Genomic DNA, 24,507 nt, shown 5'->3' with positions numbered 1-24,507 from the left:
GCAGGCTCGAAGGGCCGAATGGCCTACTCTTGCACCTATTTTCTATGTTTCTATGGTTTCTGTAAAGGGAAATCTTGCCTGACAAGTCTGTTAGAATTCTTTGAGGAAGTAACAAGAATCAGAATCAGGTTTATTATCACCGGCATGTGACGTGAAATTTGTTAACTTAGCAGCAGCAGTTCAATGTAATACATAATCTAGCAGAGAGAGAACAATAAGAATAATAAATAAAATAAAACATAATAATAGTAAATAAACAAGTAAATCAATTACATATATTGAATAGATTTTTTAAACGTTGAAAAACAGAAATACTGTGTATTTTTTAAAAAGTGAGGCAGTATTCAAGGGTTCAAAGTCCATTTAGGAATCATATGGCAGAGGGAAAGAAGCTGTTTCTGAATCACTGAGTGTGTGCCTTCAGGCTTCTGTACCTCCTACCTGATGGTAACAGTGAGAAAAGGGCATGCCCTGGGTGCTGGAGGTCCTCAATAACAGACAGACGCTGCCTTTCTGAGACACCGGGTGGACAAAGGAAAGGTAGTGGATGTCATTTACTTAAATTTTCAGAAAGCATTTGATATGGTGTCACACACGAGGCTGCTTAACAAGATAAGATCCTAAGGCATTAGAGGAAAGATACTGGCATGGATAGAGGAATGGCTGACAGGCAGGAGGTAGCGAGTGGGAATAAAAGGGGCCTTTTCTGGTTGGCTGCCAGTGACTAGTGGTGTTCCTCAGGGGTCTGTGTTAGAACCACTGCTTTTCACATAGTTTGTCAGTGATTTAGATAATGGAATTGATGGCTTTGTGGCAAAGTTTGTGTGGATGATACAAAGGTAGCTGGAGGGGTGGGTAGTGCTGAGGAAGCAATGCGATTGCAGCAGGACTTGGACAAATTGGAAGAATAGGCAAAAAAGTGGCTGATGGTATACAGTGTTGGGAAATGTATGTTAATGCATTTTGGTAAAAGGAACAATAGTGCGGAATATTATCTAAATGGGGAGAAAGTTCAAACATCAGAGGTGCAGAGGGACTTAGGAGTCCTCGTGCAGGTCTCCCAGGAGGTTTATTCACAGGTTGAGTTTATTTTACCATATTGGCATTTACTTCAAGGGGAATAGAATTCTAGCAGAAGAATTCAAGGAGATAATGCTGAGTCTTTATAAGACACTGGTCAGGCTGCACTTGGGGTATTTTCAATAGTTTTGGGTCCCATATCTCAGAAAGGATATGTTGTAATTGGAGAGAGCCCAGAGGAGGTTCATGAGGATGATTCTGGAAATAAAGGTTAACATATGAGGTGCATTTTACAACTTTGGGCCTGTACTCACTGGAAGTTAGAAGAATGTGGGGGAATCTCATTGAAACCTACTGAATATTGAAAGGACTAGATAGGATGGGTGTGGAGAGGATGTTTCCTATGGTGGGGGGTGTCCAGAACTAGACGGCAGAGCCTCAAAATTGAGGGGTGACATTTTAGAACTGAGGCAAGGAGGGATTTTTTTTAGCCAGAGAGTGGTGAATCTGTGGAATGCTCTGCCACAGACTGGTGGAGGCCAAGTCTGTGATTATATTTAAGGCAGAAGTTACTGTTTCCTGATCAGTGAGGGCATCAAAGGATATGGTGAGTAGACAGGTGTATGGGGTTGAGATCAGCCATGATGAATGGCAGAGCAGACTCGATGGGCTGAATGGCCTAATTCTGCTCCTGTGTCTTTTGGTCTTATCGTCTTTTGGTGCATAAAACATAGGAGGAGAATTAGGCCATTCAGCCCGTCATGGATGATCCATCATCCCTCGCAACCCCATTCTCCCTGTAACCTTTGACACCCTGACCTATGCACCTCCGCTTTGTATATGCCCAATGACTTGGAAGCGACCCGCCCAAATGGCCAGGAGGAGCTCAGCAGGCCGGGCAGCGTCTGTGGAAAAGAGTACAGTCGACGTTCCGGGCCAAGACCCTCCATCAGCACTTTTCCATAGACACTGCCTGACCTGTTGAGTTCCTCCAGCATTTTGTATGTGTTGCTCTGGATTTCCAGTGTCCGCAGAATGTCTCGTGTTTGTGATTTGGTCTCCACGGCTGCCTGTGGCAATGAATTCGTCAGATTCTGGTGAAAGAAATCCCTCCTTATCTCTGTTCTGAAGGGATTCGGAGGCTGTGACCTCTGGTCTTAATCGGAAACATCCACTCACAGTTCAGGTTGAGCGCTACTTAAGGTCTGATGAAATGAAATGCCCGCTGGTAGATTTAGTAGCAATTTACAGTTAGTGTTTATTGGTTGTGTCCGATGTTATTAGCACGCGGGACGGCAGTGACAGCCCGAACTGGAGTTTGTGTTTACATTCGGAGCCAAACTCACGTTGCGCGGCCGGTTTGTTGCGACGATTGGTGTTTTTTAAATCCCCACCCCGGGGGAGGGGCCGGAGGCGGCTCCAGAAGCTAGCGGGCAATTTCTCCAAAATTAAAACTTTTCAAAATTATCATTTGCCCAAGCGAAGCACGTTTTGGATTAATAGAGGTATGCTGAGTCGGTCATATTGAGGAATAGTCGAGCCGGGGGGAAAGTGTATTTTTCGTTCACCTGGGGGACATGCGCATTGGATTTGCTGGCTTGTTAAAAGTGTTGGCGCCGGCGCCAGCGGAGACCTTTCTGGGCAGCGGCAGCACGGCAGCCGGGGTAAGGAGCGGCTTCAGGCACTGGGACCATGCACGCAGGCTCTTGTCCCTAAAAATACCCAGCCTGTGCCTAAAGTGGCGGGAGGGAAGCAAATGCACTGATGTGTATGACCGGCTCGGGAAATGATTAATGGGAGCCAGCGCCGGGTTCTTTAAGCGCTGCATGCATTTAATTCACCGGCTTCTCTGTAAGTGTGTGCTTGTACAAAAAAGAACTTCAGCCAGGAGACTTCTGTGACCGTGATTTGAAGGCGAGGTGGAAAATTGCGATACTGAGGTTATTTAGTGCAAAGGCGAGTGTGTTTAATAGAGTTGGCGGCTGTTCTGTGACCGTGTCCAATCCAGGCTTTACCCGCTCAGTGTAAATTGGCGCGGAACCGGGTGGGACATCAAGTAATCTTAAAAATATCAAAGACGTACTCTTTATACTTCACCATCAACCCAATTAATGACAAATATATTGAGGATAGTATAAATAAGGTTGCTACGGGGTGTTTATTTTGAGTGGATATAATATTAAGTTAAAGTCGACTGTTGCTCATGCGCCAAAGGGCAGTTTCAAAGGAACCTCTTTTGCAAAAAAAAAGCCCTTTCGGTTACATTTTCATTAAATGTCCTCTTATTTTTTAAAAATGTAGATGACATTGAGGCTGACATGAAGTTAATGCCGTGGGTCTTTTTGTAAAATATCAATATTGTGTATGTAATGTTTTACAATTGATATTTTTACAGGATTTTCAAGAGGATGTCGAGACGCAGGTGAGGAAATATTTATTTTTCATGCATTTGGCGGGGTGGGGGTGAGATGGGAGGTGATGCTTATGATCAATCCTGTCTGTTTTAAACAGTGATCGTTTACAAGCTAGGCAGGCGAAAGTGGAGGAACAAAAGAATGGCCCCATGCAGTCCAAGAGGAGGAAATCTGAAGTAAGTGTATAATTTGACAATGTTTTATACCAAAAAAATGATACAGCTGACTGGTACAGTAACAAGTTAATTTCATTCTAGGAATGCAAGCAACGTTGCCACGAAGCAGAAGTTAATAAGCGAAGACATCAGTTCCAGATACAGGTAGGGGACTTCTATTCGCATCTTTGTGGGGATGATAATGAGAATTGGCGTCGATTTGGACAGTGTTACTGCAGAGATGTACTAAATGCTCCTCCTGGGTAAAGCGAGGTGGGGTACAGCAAATTTCAGCATCTCTGCCAGTGATAGATAATGGAGCGGAACCGGGCCATTCGGCCCATCTAGTCTGCTCCACCATTCCATCATGGCTGATTAATTATCCCCCTCAACCCCATTCCCCTGTAACCTTTGACACCCTTAATAACTTATTAACCTCCGCCGTAAATATGCCCAATGATTTGGCATCCTTATTAAACCTGATTCTGAGGGTCCAGTGTGGTTGGGGGTGGAGGAAGTGTTATTTTGGATAAGGTTGTGCATTTTGTTCAAGTAAGCAAACAATATATATTTTTGATGCTTTAATCGTGCGACATGTCTTTAAAACTTCCAAGTGCACCCGACGGAGAGGCGGTATTGCGTACCCGCCGCAGTGCTGGTGGTTGGGAGGGCTCGGTGTGCTCCGTTGGAGCTTTGATTGACTTGGGTGTTATTTTGGGGGTTCTGTGGACGGGACAGGGCCGGGTGAGCGCGCTGTCCCGCCGCCGGTTCCGGCTTCTCCTGCGAGGAAGGGAGGTCCCTGGCGGAGGCGCGCCCGCCCGCCTTGCAGGAGCTGGGTGGGGGGAGAAGGGTTTTCAATTCCCGCACTAAAATTTAAAATGAAAACCCGCCCGGAAGCAGGAATATACATTTTTATTATGAGAGAAAACGCGGTGTTTTCCCATTGTGCTCAGAGGTTGGCGGGCGAAGTTCTGGCAGCGCGGATGGGGTGGGGGGTGCGGGCTAACTGTATCTCCCCCCACCCCCCGACCCGACCCCCACCGTCCTCTACAGGGACTGTGCAAACCCAACAACCCCCCCCCCCCGGGGTAGGGGGTTTAATTTGCAAAACGGGGTAACAGACCGGCGGGAAGGTCAGCGGGGTCCCCGCGACCCCGGCTTTAACCCGCGGAGCCGACCCACTGTAACCGTGTCGGGTGACCGGTGTGGGGCTTTGAACCGGGGCTGGGGGGTCGATCGATCGGAGCGGCCGGACCCGGTCGTTAAATTAAGACGGAAATGAATAAACGCGGGAAGTTTTCCCTCGCGAACGTTTAGCTGGGGGGAAATCAGAGGTGGGATGTGAGTGACACTCTGGCCTCGGGGTATTGCGGGGTTCACACCTCAACCCGGGGCTCGTTCATTCCCAACGCCGTTCAGCGTGAGACCGATGCCTCTTCATTCATCATCACCCCATTATTAATGCCGCCTTCCCTTCCATCAGCCTCAACTGGGCTCCCACTTGCTGCTAACTTTCCGAGATGCTGGACCCTGGGGCGGGGGGTGGGGATCAATTATTTTGAACAGCTTTCCCATTCTAAATTACTGTGAACCTGTGTTTATTTATGAATATAAGATGGAATTAGTAGCAGCAAGCTTAAAATGTGTGCCTCAGTATTTTATCGTTTTTTGAAATACTGCGACCAGCAGAGGGTGCTTAAAATTCAAAGTTCAAATGTTATTATCAAAGTGCGTTCAGCATTTCACCATAGACAAGCCTGAGGTTAACTTTCTTGCGGGCATACTCAGTAAATCTATGGAATAGTAACTATTAACAGAATCAGTGAAAGACCAGACAGCTAGGGTATTCGCTAAGAGTGCAGAGGACAACAAACTGTGCAAATATAAATAAATAGCAATAATTTAGCCAGAAAACGAGATGAAGAGTCCTTGAAAGTGAGTCCACAGGTTGTGGGAACGTTTCAGTGATGGGGTGAGTGAAGTCATCCCCTCTGGTTCAGGAGCCCGATGGCTGAAGGATAATAATTATTCCTGATTCTGGTAGAGTGGTTTCTGAGGCTCCTGTGACTCCTTCCTGATGGCAACCGCAGTGAGAACACACGTCCCTGGTGATGGGGGTCCTTGAATTCCTGTGACCCTACTCCGTGTAGATGCGCTCAATGGTGGGGAGGGTTTTACCTGTGATGGACTGGGTATATCCACCACTTTTTGAGGATTTTCTTCTCAAGGGCATTGCTGTTTCCATACCAGGCTGTGATACAGCCAGTCAATATACTCCACCACATATCTGTAGAAGTTTGTCAAAGTTTTAGATGTCATGCTGAATCTTCTAAGAAAGTGGAGGTGCTGCTGTGCTCTGTTTGTAGTAGCATTTGATCAGAGCTCCAAATTACAATAACTTTATTTTTTTTGACAGAGTTGTTGGGCTCCCATTGCACCCGGAGGTGTTAGTCCGTGTGTCCTTATCCCTACACCCCACAAAGAGAACGATCTCACTGAAGACTTCTCCAAGTTCACACAATATAGGTTTAAAAATTTATTCCTAAACAAATCACCGCTACCACCTCTTGGGTAAGTACCCTGCTGCATAGGATTTGGGGCAACATTTCAATGGAAAGCTTCTAAATCTTTACCCCAAGTGTTTGTGTTTGCCAAAAGTATGCTGAAATGGTCTGATGGTTAAAATTTCAATGCTGCTAAAGTTTTATCTGTTGGCTGAGAAGTGGATTATAAGTTGATGTTTTAAAAGTAAGACAGCATGGTACTGTCGCAGTTAGTGCGACACTATAACAGCTCTGGACGTTGGAGTTCAGCGTTCAGTTCCAGCGTCCTCCTGTGCAAGTCTATACATTCTCCCCTTGAGCTTGTGGCTTTTCTCCAATTTCCTTGCACAGTCCAAAGATGTACCGGTTAGAAGAACAATTATTATTGTAATTGTCCCGTGATTAGGCTAGGGTAAAATTGGGGATTGCTGGGTGGCTCATTGGGCCTAATTTGCACTGTATCTCTAAGTAAATAAAATAGATAATAATTAAATTTGAGCACCCTAGTTTCCAGTAGAGAGATTGTGTCCACAGCCTGAACAGAGAACATTATTTATTGAGATATGGCACAGAAATGCCCTTCTGGCCCTTCGTGCCATGCAACAACCCCAGATTTAAACCTACCCTAATCATGGGTACAGCGGGGTACAGGCCCTGAGATGCACAACAACCCCAGATTTAACCCTGGCCTAATCATGGGTACAGCGCAGTAAGGTCCTTTGCCCACTATATTGTGCTTACCTTAATATTAACCTAACCAGCCTGTAACCTTAACACAATAAGTTGAATTTAGTTTGAGATGCTAACATTTTTAAGTATACCATGATAATGACTATCAGTTTCAGCTGTAGGGAGTGTCAGACTATATTCTTGGGCAGTTCAGTTGTACGTGGAAGTGATTGAAGTTTCCTAAAGTTCGAAACCAAAATCTGCATGGAGACCAGTAAGGGGTATTAAAAATGCACCTCTAAAGATTAACTTTTTGTCACATGTACATCAGTGAAATGTATCCATTGTGTCAACGACCAACACAGTCCGAGGATGTGCTGGGCAGAGGGCAGCCCACCCATTTCTGGTGCCAATGCAGCCTGCCCACAACTAACTGCCCCTAATCTGTACATCTTTGGAGTGTGGAAGGAAACTGGAGCACCCGGAGGAAACCCACGTGGTCTCCTTATAGACAGCGGTGGGACTTCAACCCAGATCACTGGCCCTGTGAAGCATTTGCACTAGCGCCACACTACTGCGCTACATATTTCAGACCCAGAGGTAATACGTTAAAAGCGGTGAAAATGACGAATGGACTGACGATCCTGAAACTGATGGGTGTTATGAGATTTGAAAAGGAAATGGTTTCTCAAATGGAACCAAACTGAAGTGGGCTGAGAGACGGCATGAAATCGTGTTCTGTAGCTACTTCAGCGATCTTTTCCAGGAGCTGTCTGAAGATGCAGAGTCGGAGGAAGCAGATTGTCTTAATGTGTATTCCTGCAGAGAGATTTTGAAAGAGCTTATTAACATCAAATGTGTTCTTGTGTTAGTGGTGCTTTCCTGACTTGGTTTTTCTGTTTCTAGCTGGGGAAGCTCTGAAGACGTTTGGTCAAACATGTTGAAGAAGGAAATAAAATACACGCACAGTAAAGATGTTCTCTCCTTGCACCCGTCCTTACAGCCAAAAATGAGAGCAATTCTACTCGACTGGCTAATAGAGGTTTGTCAGTATATACTAAACTTGTTTCATTATCTTAGCAACACACATCAAAGTTGCTGGTGAACGCAGCAGGCCAGGCAGCATCTATAGGAAGAGGCGCAGTCGACGTTTCAGGCCGAGACCCTTCGTCAGGACTAACTGAAGGATAGATTTGGATTCGAATTATCAGCATTCAATTTGCACAGTAGCTTTGAGGGATCATGTACTCCATTGTCAATCAACCCCTCAGTTTCTGTGCCAGTTGATAGTGGTTAAAGTGTGTGGTATGTTGGCCTTCATTAGTCAGGGGATTGAGTTCGAGAGCCGTTGAGGTAACGTTGCAGCTCAGTAAAGCCCTGGTTACACCACACTTGGAGTATTGTATTCGGTTCTGGTCACCTCATTACAGGAAGGATGTGGAAGCTTCAGAGGAATGAGGATGCTGCTCGGATTTGAGAGCCAGTCTTTTGAAGATGAGTTGAGAGAGGGTTCTTTCTCTCTCGAGCGAAGGAGGATGAGAGGCGACTGGACAGAGGTGTACAAGATGAGAGGCGACTGGACAGAGGTGTACAAGATGAAATGAGGCACAGATCGTGGGCAGAGACTTTTTCCCCAGGGTGGAAGTGGCTAATATCAGGGTGAATAATTTTAAGATGGTTGGAGGAAAGTATAAGGGAGATGTCAGTTCTTTACATAGAGTAATGGGTGTGTGGAGTACCCTGCCAGGGGTAAATTGGGGACATCTGTACATTTCCAAAACACACAACTCTTGGGCACATGGGTAATGGGAAGCTCTGTGGAATGGAAAGATTAGGTTGATTTTGGAGTAGAATAAAAGATCACCACAACATTGTGGGCCGAGGGGCCTGTACTGTAGGGTTCTCTGTTCTGCATTTGATATTCAAAGCTTCAGTTTGCAGGTATTGCAGCATCTCTGTTCTAAATGGATGCCTCTCTGTTCCGAGGCCGCTGTCCAGTCCTAGTCTTCCCCCTCTGTAGGAAACATCCTCTCGATCTAGGCATTTCCGTATTTAATAGGTTTCAATGTGATCTGTGGCGCTTGCTCCAGGTAAATGTCACAAATGGTGTGTGCAGAGACTCCAATGATGCTCCTCTCTGTAGGGTCTTGCAGTCCGATGCCTTGCAGCTTCCTACCACACAATGATGCAGCCGGACGGGACACTGGACGGTGCTCCTGTAGAAAGTTGTTAGGATGGGGGAGGTGAAAGTGATCGTGAAATGGGGTTGAGTGGCTTTGGCAAACCCAGCAGTGTTTCACCTGTGTCTACGGTGGAGATGACAGCAGAGTGGTCTGGAAGGTAACGATGCTCCCTGCAGCAGCAGCTGCTGGTGGAGGAAGTGACTGAGGACGGACTGTCACTTGTGTTGCCGCCTTGGTTTACTGGCCTCCAGATGCTTTGGTGTTTAGCCAGAGGGTGGTGAATCTGTAGCATTCATTTAAAGCGGAGGTTGACCAATAGGATAGATAGAGAAATGCAGTGCATGTTGTATGTTTGGACTTTCAGAAGGCCTTTGACAAGGTGCCACACTTGAGGTATTACAGGAAAGTTACTAACATGGTTAGAGCATTGGCTGATTGGTAGGAGGCAGTGATTGGGAGTAAAAGGATCCTTTCCAGGTTGGCTGCCAGTGACTAGTGGTGTTCCGCAGGGGTCGGTGTTGGGACCACTTCTTTTTATGCTGTATATCAATGACTTAGATGATGGAATAGATGGATTTGTTGCCAAGTTTGCAGTTGATACGAAGATTGGTGGAGGGGCAGGCAGTGTTGAGGAAACAAATAGGCTGCAGAAGGACTTGGACAGATTAGGAGAATAGGCAAGAAAGTGGCAAATGAAATACAATGTTGGAAAATGCATGGTCATGCACTTTGGTAGTAGAAATAAATGTGCAGGCTATTTTCTAAACGGAGAGAATATCCAAAAATCTGAGATACAAAGGGACTTGAGTCCCTGTGTAGAACACCCTAAAGGTTAACTTGCAGATTGAGTCAGTGGTGAGGAAGGCAAATGCAATGTTGGCATTCATCTCAAGAGGTCTAGCAGGGATGTGATGCTGAGGCTTTATAAGATGTGTTGGAATTGGAGAGGGTTCAGAGGAGATTCACAAGGATGGGTTATCATACGAGGAATGGTTGATGGCTCTGGGTCTGTACTCGCTGGAATTTGGGATGAGAGGGATCTGATTGCAACCTTTCGAATGTTGAGAGGCCTAGACAGTGCAGATGTGGAAAAGATGTTTCCCACAGTGGGAATCTAGGACAAGATAGGGGTGTCTGTTTAAAACAGCGATGCAGAGAAATTTCTTTCATTTTGTCCATTCCTCAGTAGGGTTCTGGTTAATTTTCCATCTCTCCATCTAGCCAGAGGGTGGTGAATTTGTTACCACAGGCAGCTGTGGAGGCCAGGTCGTTGGGTGTATTTAAGGCAGAGCTTGATAGGTTTTCGATTGGACATGGCATCAAAGGTTACAAAGAGACAGCCGGGGAGTGGGGCTGAAGATGGAAAATTTGGATTGGCCATGATGAAATGGCAGAGCAGACTCGATGGGCCAAATGGCCTAATTCTGCTCCTATGTCTTATGGTCTTAGTATTGGTTCTGCATCTAGCTAGGAGAGTGTAGAATGCCGTCACACTCCCGTACCTCTTTTTGGTTCGGGGGTTCCCAGTGTTTCTCACGCCGTGGACTGATGCCATTAAGCAAGAGGACTATTGAACCCGGGTTGGGAACCTGTGCTGCAGAGGATACAGAGACTCTGATTCAGAGACCCTGATTTGGGCTTATTATCACTGCTGGTAAATTACTAGCCAGAGTTCCCGGTCAGTCCTCAGTCTACCTCATCTCATTTTACGTAGGAGTATTAAGTCGGACTTGATATATTTGACTAATGTTTGTAGAAGTTAGCTTTGGGAACTACTGTCTAATCTCGTCCAGCTCTCAGGCTCAGAATCAAGTTTATGATCAGTCCGGTATATTGTGAAATTTGTTTTGTGGCAGCAGTACAATGCAACACCTAAATGTACATGAATTACAATAAGAAATGTTTTTTAAAAAAAGTACTGCAAAAGCTGAGGCAGTGTTCTTGGGTTGGTTCATTGTCTGGTCAGAAACGTGCAGGAGGCGAGGATGTCGTTTTTGAAATGTTCTTCCGGCTCCGGTCCCACCACCTTGTTGGTAACAATGAGAAGGCGGATGTCCTGGGTGGGGAGGGTTCTTCACGATGGATGTTGCCTTTCTGGGGCATCGCCCTTTGAAGATGTCCTCTTCTGGGGAGGCTGGTGCTCGCAGTGGAGCTGGCTGAGTTTACAATCCTGTGCTTTGGAGCCTCTATACCAGAGAGTGATGCAAGCAGTAAGAATGCTCTCCACAGAAATCTTAGCTGTACCAAATCTCCTCAAACTCTTTTTAAAATAAAAATATAGCTATTGTGCAATCTGCGTTGACACCCAGAATTTGAAACCACTTACCTTTTCCACTGCTGATCCCTCAGTGCGAACTAATGTGTGTTCCCTCGACTTCCCATTCCAAACTCAGAGTTCAGTTCCGAAACTGTGAGAAGTTTGTGTGTTCTTATAAATGCCAATGGTATGCTGGCATTTATAGCAAGAGGATTCGAGTACAGGAGCAGGGAGGTGCTACTGCAGTTGTACAAGGCCTTGGTGAGACCACACCTGGAGTATTGTGTGCAGTTTTGGTCCCCTAATCTGAGGAAAGACATCCTTGCCATAGAGGGAGTACAAAGAAGGTTCACCAGATTGATTCCTGGGATGGCAGGACTTTCATATGATGAAAGACTGGATCGACTAGGCTTATACTCGTTGGAATTTAGAAGATTGAGGGGGGATCTTACTGAAACATTTAAAATCCTAAAGAGATTGGACAGGCTAGATGCAGGAAGATTGTTCCCGATGTTGGGGAAGTCCAGAATGAGGGGTCACAGTTTGAGGATAAAGGGGAAGCCCTTTAGGACCGAGATTAGGAAAAACTTCTTCACGCAGAGAGTGGTGAATCTGTGGAGTTCTCTGCCACAGGAAACAGTTGAGGCCAGTTCATTGGCTATATTTAAGAGGGAGTTAGATATGGCCCTTGTGGCTAAAGGGATCAGGGGGTATGGAGGGAAGGCAGGTACAGGGTTCTGAGTTGGATGATCAACCATGATCATACTGAATGGCGGTGCAGGCTTGAAGGGCCGAATGGCCTACTCCTGCACCTATTTTCTATGTTTTCTTCCTGTAAGTGCTTGGGTTTCTTCCGGGTGCTCTGGTTTCCTCCCAAATTCCAAGAGCGTACTGTTTAGTAGGTCAGTTGCTGGTTGTAAATGGTCCTGTGAATAAGTGGGTTGCTGTGCAGTGTGGCTCGTTGGGCTGGAGGGGTCTGTCCCATGCCACATCTCTAAATAAATCTGCCATCAACTCCTTGGTCTTTACTGACCTTGAGTGGAAGGTGGTTGTAACCTCACTCAGTTAGCTGGTCTGTCACGCCTTGTCGCAATCTGAGATGGTGCTGACAACATTGGTGAATTAATAAAAACCTATTCAGGTTAACTTCCCATACCCGCAGGGAAAGGAAATACTTATCTTTCATAAACACGAGAGATCCTGTAACTGCTGGAAATCCAGAGCAACACACACAATGCTGGAGGAACTCAGCAGGTCAGGCAGCATCCATGGAAATGAAAACAAATTGGGTTTTGAGCCGAGACCCTCCTCAGGACTGGAAAGAAAAGGGGGAGAAGATGGTGAGAGAGGGTTAAGAGTACAAGCTGGCAGATGATGGGGGAGACAGGTGGGGGGAGGGGGTGAAGTGAGAAGCTGTGAGGTGGTAGATGGTTGAAGGAATCTGATTGCAGAGGAGAGTGGACCATGGGGGAAAAAGGAAAGGAGGGGACTCAGGTGATGGGCAGGTGAAAGAGGGGAGAGGAACCAGAATGGGGAATGGAAGAAGAGAAGTGGAGCGAGGGGAAGTCAGTTCTTATATGCCCTTAATGACAGCAAGCTAGTTAGTTTTGTGAAGGTTAACTTACTTATCACATGTACATCAAAACGTACAGTGTGTGTTGTCAACGACCAACAGTCCGATGTGCTGGGGCAGCCTGCAGGTTAAAGTAAATTTATTGTCTAAGTATGTCAGCATGTACTACCCTGAGGTTAAATTTCTTGTGGGTATTCACAGTAAACCTAATAAACTCAGTGGACACAAAGACGGACAACCAACCAGTGTGCACGAGAGAATAAACTGCAGAGACAAAAAGATAACAAAAATAATAATGTTTACATATACAACACAAGTTGCGTGCGGAGTCCTAACGAGTCCAAGCGTTGCCGTGTTTCTGTTACCGTCACAGCTTTGTACTATTCGTGTGCCCGACAATTTTCTGGCTTCTGCTTTGCAGGTTTGTGATGTTTACATGCTCCATAGAGAAACCTTTTACCTGGCTCAGGATTTTTTTGATCGGTTCATGTTTACTCAGGAGAATGTTCATAAAAGCAAGCTGCAACTTATCGGCATCTCCTCGCTGTTCATCGCGGCAAAGCTGGAGGTAAGGATGTGCGGCTGGCGTAGTGGGCGAGTATTGTTTCGAGCAGATTTTATTTTATTTACAGTTAAACGACAGAGCAGACCCTTTTGGCCCTCCCGAGCCCCAGATTTAACCATTCCACTGAGAGGATGCCGGGCTTGAACTCTGAAATCGGACTGCAACAGCGTTGCTACTGTGGCACCCATAAGGCAGGAGCAGGGTGTTGGGAAGATGGAGATTTACCAGGATGCTGCCTGGTTTAGAGAGCGTGTCTTACAAGGACAGGTTGAGCGAGCTAGGGATTTTGTTTGGAGCAAAGAAGGATGAGAGGTGTACAAGATGGTAAGAGGCATAGCCAGAGGCTTTTTTCCCAGGTGGACATGGCTAATACAAGGGGGTATAATTTTAAGGTGATTAGAAGAAAGTATAGGGGGGATGTCAGAGGTAGCATTTTGACACAAGGCGGTGATGGGTACCTGGAACACCCGGCCAGGGTGGTGGTAGATGCAGATACATTAGGACATTTAAATGTAAAGATCAAAATGACTGCTAATCTGTGTCTGATGTAGTTAAAAAAAAAACAAGGATAAAGAACACGATAGTAGAAAACACAATAAATATAAATGCATAAGATAGTTTAAGATTGACTGTATATGCCCATGAAGTGACGCTCGGCACAGGAGTGTCTGTACATGAGGTGACTGACAGGAAATGATAAAGTAGTGGTGGTTGGGGGTGTGGAGGGGTGGGTTAGTGGGTGGAGGTGTTGATCAGCCTCACTGCTTGGGGAAAGTAACTGTTTTTGAGTCTGGTGGTCCCAGCATGGATGCTACGTAGCCTCCTCCCTGATGGGAGTGGGACGGACAGTCCGTGAGCAGGGGATGTGAGATCCTTCCTGATGTTTCTGGCCCTTTCTGTATGTCTGCCCCTGGTGGTAGGCAGCCCTGTGCCTGTGATGCGTTGGGCAGTTTTGACAACCCGTTGTTGAGCCTTGCTCTCAGCTGCAATGCAGCTTCCCGTGAGACCACGTGGCATAAAAGTAAACTCTCTTAAAATCTAATTTTACATTTACGGTTCTTTTTATTTCAGGAAATCTACCCTCCAAAACTGAATGAGTTTGCGTATGTCACAGACGGAGCATGCACGGAAACAGAGATACTGGATATGGAGTTAATTATTTTAAAGGTAACGTGCTTGAACATCACAGATCTAAGCTCGTCCTAGTTCTGGCTTCTCCCTTCCTCACCAGTCCTGATGAGGACTCTCGACCTGAAATGTCGACTGTTTTCACTTCCATAGATGCTGTCTGACCCGCTAGTTTTGCCAGCATGTAGTGTGTTGCTTTGAGCTTGTCCTTTTTGAAGGAATTGAGTCACAATCGGGTTGATTATCAATGGTGTGTCATGAAATTTGTTGGTTAATAGCAGCAATGCATGAAATACACTCGATAGATGCACAATGTCGTAGTGGCTAGAGCAACACTTGCAGCTGGGGCCATCGAGTTCAATTCCGATGCCATCTGAAGGAGTCTGTATGTCCTCCCTGTGAACTGAATGGGTTTCGTCCGGGTGCTCTGGTTCCTTCCCACAAGCAGCTGGAACCCCCCCCCCCCGCCCATCACCATGGGTCTTCCCAGTGTAGAGGAGATCTTGTGAGCTGTGAGCTAAGTGTTACACATGACAAGGGCATCTAGGGAGATGCAGAGACGTAAGCTGAGAATCCTGTAATTGTGTGCGAAGTAACTCCAGTCTGGTACCATCACACCACAGTACTGAGCTGGAGGAACTCAGCGGGTCAGCCATGGAGGGGACCTGCTCGAGTCCCAGTGACTATTCTCTTGCTTTTCAGTCTGATCCCTTCTGAAGTCTTTTATCTATTTATTTATCAGTCCTGCTGGTCTTGTCCATCTCCTGCCAGCTTGTCCTTATTCCCCCTCCCCAACCTCATTCAAGCATCTTCCCGCTCTTCAGTCCTGGTGAAGGGTCTCGGCCCGAAACATCGATTGTTTATTTCCCTCCACAGATTCTGCCTGACCTGCTGAGTTCTTCCAGCATTGTGTGTGTGTGCGTGTTTTTCTCTGGATTTCCAGCATCTCAGAATATTGTCATAAGTTTTTTTTCTCCTAATGTCTGAAAAACACTGAATGATTTGGAACCCACACCTTTGTGTTACAGAATTTCAAACATGCAACCTTTTGAAGAATTTGCCTGTTAAACAATCACTCATTAACGAGAGTTGATCTTGAAAGTGTCTCTTTATTGTTTAATTAAGAGCAGTGAAAGAGGGTATTGTTTGTGTATAGAATTGTGTCTTTAGTTTAGAAGTAGTTCTTGCCTCAGACAGAAGCCAACTACAAATCCCCGCCTACCCTCCCTCTCACCTGTCACCTGCCAGTTTGCACTCCTCACCTTCCCATCTTTTTATTCTAGCATCTTCCCCCTTCATTTCCAGTCCTGATGAAAAGTCACATCCTGAAACGTTTCCATAGAAGCTGCCTGACCTGCTGAGTTCCTCCAGCATTTTGTGTTGCAAAGGAACCAGGGGTAACACAAGGATAGGACACAGAAGAATCAGGCCATTCAGCCCATTGAGTCTGTTCTGCCATTCCATCAAGGCTGATTTATTATCTCTCTCAATCCCATTCCCTGTAACCTTTGATGCTCTGACTAATCAAGAACCTATTCGCTTTAAATATACTCAATGACTTGGCCACCACAGCTGTCAGTGGCAATGAAGTTCAGTCTCACCACCATCTGGCTAAAGAAATTCCTTCTCACCTCTGTTGTAAATGGGGGTGCACCGCGCAGTAACCCACCTATTTAACCCTAGTCTAATCACAGGACAATTTACAATGATCTGCTTACCGGTACATTTTGGACAGTGGGAGCAGGTCAGAGTGTTCACGGGGGAAGAAGATTTACACTCCTTGCTGATGACGTTGGAATTGATCTGAGCTCCTCCCCAAGCATTGTGCCCTAATCTTGTACACCTCTATGAAGCCACTCTTGCACCAGAGAGGAGTCTGTGGCTGCCTACTCCATCTTTGCCTCTTGTTCATCTCTATCAAAGTCGCATTTGAGAATGAGATGGCGGCTCGCTTCACTGAGAGCTGTTAAAGCTTCTGGTGTTTCGGCTCAGACGCTGTGGCCTCTCAGTTGGGCTCCATTGAAAAGGAGACTGGTTTCTGCACATTAATTTTTCCCTCTATTTGCAAATTTGACCGATCAATTAACTTTCAAGGAGTTTAGAAATCGTGTTCTCTGTATCGATTTACTGGAACCTTTTTTTACACATTGGTTGTTTGTCAGCTTTTGTTTATAGTTTTTCATAAGTTGTATTTCTCTTTTCATGTGAATGGCTGCAAGAAAATGAGTCAAGTTATATATGGTGATGTGTACCTTGAACTTGCAGACTCATTTCAACAGTAATAATGATCACACAGTACGAAGTAACTCAGTATTTTGTTTTCCTTTTCCCTAGGCACTGAATTGGGAGTTGTGTCCGGTGACTGTTGTTTGCTGGTTAAACCTTTACCTTCAAATTGTCTTTTTAAAAGAAGTACCGAACATGTCCTTTCCTCAGTATTCGCAAGATGTCTTCATACAGATTGCTCGGGTAACTACTTTCAGTGTTTTCAAGCAACTGTTTTAAAAACCAGTTTAAAGTAATTAATACCAGAACACAACAGGGTATTCGGCCCACATTGTCATGGTGAACCAATTAAACTGGTAATCAAGTGGCTAACTAAACTAATTTCCTCCGCCTACACAATGTCCTTATCCTTCCATTTTCCTCACATTCATGTGTCTGTCTAAATGTCACAAGTCTCTAACACATCTGCTTCTACCACCACCCCAGGCAGCACGTTCCAGGTGCCAACCATTCTGTGTATATTTAAAAAAATACTTGCCCCTTCTCACCTTAACTGCATGCCCTCTGGTGTTAGACATTTCAATCCCGGGAAAAAGATGCTGTTTTTCTACTCTCTCTGCCTCTCATAAACCTCTATCAAACCTTCCCTCAGTCCCCAGTACTCCAGAGAAAACAACTCTAATTCGTCCAATTTCTAACCCAGGCAGCTTCCTGGTAAACCTCTTCTGTGCCCTTTTCAAAGCCTCGCCATCCTTCCTCTAGTGGGCCACCAGAGCCGTGCAGCCTGCCGCATGTCACCTAAATGACGAGCTAAGCTGATTAGTGAGTGGTTTCGGGAGGTGTACCCCTTTTTGCTTCTGTACCTGTTCTGCATTTGTTTTAACTTTGATGTTTCCCGTTTAGTAATTTACACCTGCCAAATGCTTCCTTCAGCTCCGAGTTTCATTGAACAATGTACTTCCAGGAGCCTCTTCTACAGCAGCTTCATTTGCCAAGTGTCCTGGCTTGTCTGACTTCCCAAAACACATCCTCTTGCACGTTAAACTGCATCTGCCATTCCATAACCCCCTTTCCCGGTTGATGTAAATCTTGGGGAAGCATCATCACTGTCCGATGTAGCATAAAATTGCTGTCATCCAGAAACCTGCAATTTGTCTGTAGTATCAAATCCTCTTCACCACGTTAACTGATCTGACCTGTTGTATCCTGAGACTCATTTGGGTTCTAGTATTTGGTCTGAACAACTGAACCTGTTGATCATGTCTGCATGCTTTTGTGTATTGAGTTGCTGCCACGTTGACTGATTAGATATTTGCAATGGGGCCTGCTGATTGTACACTATCAAATAATTAACGTATTACCATCTTTCTGTGCAGCTTCTGGATCTGTGCATCCTGGATGTGGAGAGTTTAAGTTTCCCGTACGGAGTGCTGACTGCTGCTGCTTTGTGTTACTACACGCCCATGGAGGATACCTTCACAGCTTCAGGTATGGCAGTTCTTGCATCGTGGTCTATTTTGTGTAGAAATCACGCGATACGAGTCCATTTGGCTCCCGGTTTATACCATTGATCCATATAGTACACTGGTAGAGAGAATGGGATGATAAATCAGCCATGATAGAGCTGACTTGATGGGCTGAATGGCCTGCTTCTCCTATCTCTTATGGTCTGACGATCTATTTTCTCACATCTGCCTCTTTCACCTGCTTCTAACACTCACTCGATTCTCCCACCAGAGCCAAATTACAGCATCCAAATCAGAATGTCTTGAGAATGAGGGAAAAGACTAGACTGCCAGTATTTAGGGAGTCCTGTGGTCACGGAGCGTGTGCAGTCTCTGAACTGAACTGCACTGCACTGCAGGTTTAGAAACATAGAAACATAGAAAATAGGTGCAGGAGTAGGCCATTCGGCCCTTCGAGCCTGCACCGCCATTTATTATGATCATGGCTGATCATCCAACTCAGAACCCCGCCCCAGCCTTCCCTCCATACCCCCTGACCCCCGTAGCCACAAGGGCCATATCTAACTCCCTCTTAAATATAGCCAATGAACTGGCCTCAACTGTTTCCTGTGGCAGAGAATTCCACAGATTCACCACTCTCTGTGTGAAGAAGTTTTTCCTAATCTCGGTCCTAAAAGGCTTCCCCTCTATCCTCAAACTGTGGCCCCTCGTTCTGGACTTCCCCAACATCGGGAACAATCTTCCCGCATCTAGCCTGTCCAATCCCTTTAGGATCTTATACGTTTCAATCAGATCCCCCCTCAATCTTCTAAATTCCAACGAGTACAAGCCCAGTTCATCCAGTCTTTCTTCATATGAAAGTCCTGCCATCCCAGGAATCAATCTGGTGAACCTTCTTTGTACTCCTTCTATGGCAAAGATGTCTTTCCTCAGATTAGGGGACCAAAACTGCACACAATACTCCAGGTGTGGTCTCACCAAGGCCTTGTACAACTGCAGTAGTACCTCCCTGCTCCTGTACTCGAATCCTCTCGCTATGAATGCCAGCATACCATTCGCCTTTTTCACCTCCTGCTGTACCTGCATGCCCACTTTCAATGACTGGTGTATAATGACACCCAGGTCTCGTTGCACCTCCCCTTTTCTTAATCGGCCACCATTCAGATAATAATCTGTTTTCCTATTTTTGCCACCAAAGTGGATAACTTCACATTTATCCACATTAAATTGCATCTGCCATGAGTTTGCCCACTCACCCAAGCTATCCAAGTCACCCTGCATCCTCTTAGCATCCTCCTCACTGCTAACACTGCCACCCAGCTTCGTGTCATCCGCAAACTTGGAGATGCTGCATTTAATTCCCTCATCCAAGTCATTAATATATATTGTAAACAACTGGGGTCCCAGCACTGAGCCTTGCGGTACCCCACTAGTCACTGCCTGCCATTCTGAAAAGGTCCTGTTTATTCCCACTCTTTGCTTCCTGTCTGCTAACCAATTCTCTATCCACACCAATACCTTACCCCCAATACCGTGTGCTTTAAGTTTGCAAACTAATCTCCTGTGTGGGACCTTGTCAAAAGCCTTTTGAAAATCCAAATATACCACATCCACTGGTTCTCCCCTATCCACTCTACTAGTTACATCCTCAAAAAATTCTATGAGATTCGTCAGACATGATTTTCCTTTCACAAATCCATGCTGACTTTGTCCGATCATTTCACCGCTTTCCAAATGTGCTGTTATCACATCCTTGATAACTGACTCCAGCAGTTTCCCCACCACCGACGTTAGGCTAACCGGTCTATAATTCCCCGGTTTCTCTCTCCCTCCTTTTTTAAAAAGTGGGGTTACATTAGCCACCCTCCAATCCTCAGGAACTAGTCCAGAATCTAACGAGTTTTGAAAAATTATCACTAATGCATCCACTATTTCTTGGGCTACTTCCTTAAGCACTCTAGGATGCAGACCATCTGGCCCTGGGGATTTATCTGCCTTCAATCCCTTCAATTTACCTAACACCACTTCCCTACTAACTTGTATTTCGCTCACTTCCTCCATCTCACTGGACCTTCTGTCCCTTACTATTTCTGGAAGATTATTTATGTCCTCCTTAGTGAAGACAGAACCAAAGTAATTATTCAATTGGTCTGCAATGTCCTTGCTCCCCATAATCAATTCACCTGTTTCTGTTTGCAGGGGACCTACATTTGTCTTTACCAGTCTTTTCCTTTTTACATATCTATAAAAGCTTTTACAGTCCGTTTTTATGTTCCCTGCCAGTTTTCTCTCATAATCTTTTTTCCCCTTCCTAATTAAGCCCTTATTGTGGTACCACTGGTCGTATCTGTGCTGTTTTAACTTTAATGATGTAGATCTCAGACTCAGATTTGTCACATCGAAACAGTGAAATGCGATGTTTGTATTAGCAACCAGCACAGTCCGAGGTGTTCTGTGGGCAACCCACAAGTGTCAGTCCGTGCTTGTTCCGCCAGTGTAGCATGCCCACAGTTTCAGCAGAACACAACGAAACAGAATGTGATAAAGCTAGCTCCCCTCTTCCCTCTCACTCTGACCCTGGGATCAGTCATCTCCGGTCTGCAATGGACTGGTGGATTTGCAGATATTGGTCCCCAGCAGACTTGCAGAAAATCGCAGGGCTCTGGCCATTGGGTCTCAACTCAGTTATGGAGCACCACAACAAACAGGCCCTTCGGCCCACCTTGTTTGTGCTGACCCAGTCTTCTACCTGTTCTGGGACTAAATCCCTCTGTAAGCGAGAGATTCTGCTGATGCCTGGAAACCCAGAGTAACACCTGCAGACTTCTGAGTGACCTTTGGGATTTTGTACTTCGTGTTGATCGAGAACTCACTGACGAATGAGGAACTGAACTCCAGACTCGCCACCAGCCCTCGTCCTTGCTGGTCTGCCGGCGGTGCCTGCGTCACTGGCCCTCAAATGGAGAGCAGAGGGTCAGACTCCCTCTCTCTGTCCCCAAAAACCACCCCAATGAACCTCTTTTATATCAAAAAGAACAACTAGTTTGGGCAGGTACGTGAATGGTAGGGATGTGGAGGGTTCTGGTGGCGGTCGATGGGAGTAGACAGTTTAAATGTTTCAGTATGGGCTAGATGGGTGGAAGGGCCTGTGTTTTCCCATGATTATGACTGCTCCGCCATTCCATCACGGCTGATTTATTGTTCCCTTCAACCCCATTCTCCCACCTTTGACACCCTGGCTCGTCAAGAACCTGTCAACCTCTCCTTTAAGTACACCCAATAAATTGTCCTCCACAGCCGTCCGTGCCAATGAATTTCTCATATTCACCTCCTGGCTGAAGAAATTCCTCCTAATCCTTTTCTAAAGGGACATCCTCTATTCTGTGCCCCTCTGGTTCTAGACTACCCCACTATAGGAAATGCTCTGTCCACGTCCACTTTATCTAAACCTTTCATATTACAGTAGGTTCAATGAGCATCCTCCCCCGCCCCCCCACAAAGCAAATACAAGCCCAGAGCCATCAAGTAGTCCAGGCAGCATCCCGCTAAATCTGCTCTGCACCAAAGGTCCCACATCCTTTCTGTAATGAGACCATCAGAACTGAGCACAATTTTCCAAGTGTGGCCTAACCAGGGTTTTGTAGAGCTGCAACGTTACCTCACAGCTTTTGAACTCAATCCGCCGACTAATGAAGGCCAACACACAATATTCCGTCTGAACAATACTATCAACTTGCAGAATAACCTTGCAGTTTGACATGATCTGCAGTGTTTGTGTGCTATTTCTAATATTTGTTCTGCCTATTTGTTTCTAGGCCTGAAATGGGAGAACATTTCTGCGTGTTTTAACTGGATGATCCCTTTTGCAAAGACAGTGAATGAAGAAAACGCAGTGAAGTTGAGAGACTTTGAACACGTGGCAAACGAGGACCGACACAACATCCAGACACACACCAAGTACCTGGATATGCTAGTGAGTATTCCACCTTCGTTATTAGTGACAGTGCTGAATTCGAGCTATGCTGCCCCTGGAACCTCACAACCCAAATTAACTCAAACTTAATAATGGGATGATATACAAGGACGAGTTAACCTTCCTGGTAGCTCCTTGTACTGTGAGAGGAAACGAGAACACCCTGATTCCTCACCAAGGACGTCGGAATTAAACTCCGGAAAGCTGCAAGCTCTAATAGTCTGTAGTAAAGCAGTACTCTTGTATACTGTTTAGACAGGCAGCGTCAATGTAGGAAGCTCCAAGCACTCTGCAAATTTATTCTTCAGTTTTGTTTATCCTTTACAAAAGGAAAATCAGGGTTCGTGGACCCCAGGTTGGGAGGCGCTGATCTCCGTGGACTGACTTCAGAAAGGCCTTTGAGAAGGTCCTACGTTGGGGTTGGGAGCCAGAAGTTTAAATTACATAGCTTGTTAACAGCAGGTGATGGTAAACTGGGACTAGTGGTGAACCACAAAGCTTTGGATTTGAATTCAGATTAAATTATTTATCATGTGTATATGGAAACATTGATGCATCGTTTGCGTTAACATGCAACCCAGCCCGCTGCCTTCTCCCATAACCTCCTAATGCCCTTACTCGTCGAGAACTTATCAACTTCTGCTTTAAATATACCCAATAACTTGGTCTCCATGGCTGTCTGTGGCAAAGATTCCACAGAAATATCATCTTCTGGCTAAATAAATTCCTCTTCATCTCTGTTCAAAATGGACGTCCCTCTATCTTGTGGCTGCGGCCTCCGGTCCTAGACTCTCGCTATTGGAAACATCCTCTCCGCCTACCTTCACCTTTTTAATGCTGAACCCTCTTGAGCCAAAGCCTCAGCTCCCCACTTTACTCTGGCCCACTCTGACAGGCCTCTCCAGAAACGGCTGCTTGTTGTCCCTAGTGTTTTATTGGCTGTTGTTAATCAGCCCCCATCAACTTTTAATTTGCAAATATTGATTTCAGAGTGCTGTTCAATGAAATTAAAGTCCCGACGCTTGTAAGATTGCGATGAATGTTATATTCATTTGATTGCTTTTGAATGACAATTTGATAGGTCTATGAACTAATTGAATTGTACTTTGTACTTTCAGGATGAGGTGCATGTGAGGAAAATGGAGTCCATAGCAAGGCTGTCACCTGTGTCCATCGGAGGGATATTGACTCCACCTAAAAGTACTGAAAAACCGTCCAGTTTATTGTACTGAAGTTGAATTTGCTGTAGAGGAATGAATGGAAAAACCGGACAACTGTGGAATTAACAGCTGGGGTTGTACGATGCCTTGAGATGCAGCTGGAAACTCTTACTGGAGTTAATTTTAGGAAAAAACATCTAATGGTTTTGGATTTGTTTTAAAGAACGGGCAAGCTGGGAGCTGGCTCCACAATGTTTTACTTCCACCGAGAAGACCCCTGTGGTGGGTCTGTTCTGGGGAAGGAAAAAGTGTACTTTTAAACAAAACCCAGAGATGACTACTGCACATTTTTTTTTAAAAAAGGCAGCTCATGCTATCCATTTCAATAATGGTTTTATTCAGAAAGATGTGCGAGCATTGTGATTAATTTTCTTGTGGAGTGGGAAGACTAGTAAAAGCTGTGATTTTGTCACAGGACAGAGCCATTGCTTGATTTGCAGTAAAATGTAACTGCTGTGAAATAGTGCACTGTGGAGCTGAGAACTTTATCGAGGGATCACATTACTCTTGTACGTTTACAACAGGGAGGTGGGTGAATTGCAGTGGAGATTTAAGTTTGTGAAGATTTGAGTCGATTTACAATAAGCAGACCGATGTTAAGTATTATGTCTTGATAATGTAACTCACTGAAGGTTTGCACTGTCTTTTAAGAATTGTATGGTAGCCAAGTAAAATGCAGGGGGTATGGAGTTGGGACCTGTGTTGGGTGTTAGAGCCTGGACTGTAACTGAGCAGCTGATCAAATAAGCATTCTCTCATTAATGGGCTTCATCTGCACCGTCTGAGCTAAAGGAGCAAAGGGAGTGATGTTTATTGCACTGTAAAAGAGACCACGTACGTAAACCTCAAAGCAGTTCACCACTAATTCCTCACCCAGCTAAACTAAATCTCACTGCCAAAGAACATGAATTTTATTGTATTACTGTAAATAGTTTTGTAAAAATGTACAGTAAATTACCTGTTAAAGACAGCTATCCAACTATACAATTTCCAGTGATCTATGAATGAGCATTGAATGGGTAAGCTATGAACTAGCGGAATATTTTATGGACAGGTGTAAGACTCATACTATGAAATTAGGTGCTGTGAAATTAAATTTGAAACATGTTTGAAAC

General features: G+C 45.3%; 1 protein-coding gene across 3 annotated transcripts; it reads left to right on the top strand.

Annotated features, from left to right (window-relative positions):
* Positions 1–2,658: 2,658 nt before the first annotated feature.
* Positions 2,659–24,499, top strand: ccne2 (cyclin E2). Of its 3 annotated transcripts, none has more exons than XM_063067253.1 (12): positions 2,659–2,684; positions 3,416–3,442; positions 3,532–3,610; positions 3,692–3,754; positions 6,006–6,160; positions 7,708–7,843; positions 13,236–13,382; positions 14,451–14,546; positions 16,842–16,976; positions 18,110–18,221; positions 22,015–22,172; positions 23,291–24,499. In XM_063067253.1, the coding sequence occupies exons 2-12, from the start codon at positions 3,429–3,431 to the stop codon at positions 23,402–23,404; spliced, it is 1,209 nt and encodes a 402-aa protein (XP_062923323.1). In that variant the 5' UTR covers positions 2,659–2,684; positions 3,416–3,428; the 3' UTR covers positions 23,405–24,499. The 3 variants fall into 3 exon arrangements, with proteins under 3 accessions (XP_062923323.1, XP_062923315.1, XP_062923331.1); XM_063067245.1 differs by lacking the exon at positions 2,659–2,684 and adding an exon at positions 2,698–2,976; XM_063067261.1 differs by lacking the exon at positions 2,659–2,684 and adding an exon at positions 3,146–3,163.
* Positions 24,500–24,507: the final 8 nt, after the last annotated feature.

This window comes from Mobula hypostoma, chromosome 1, assembly GCF_963921235.1.
Source record: "Mobula hypostoma chromosome 1, sMobHyp1.1, whole genome shotgun sequence".
In the NCBI taxonomy this organism is placed as follows: Eukaryota; Metazoa; Chordata; class Chondrichthyes; order Myliobatiformes; family Myliobatidae; genus Mobula; species Mobula hypostoma.
The sequence above is the reverse complement of the archived record's forward strand: the minus strand, read 5'-3'. Positions and strand labels throughout refer to the sequence as shown.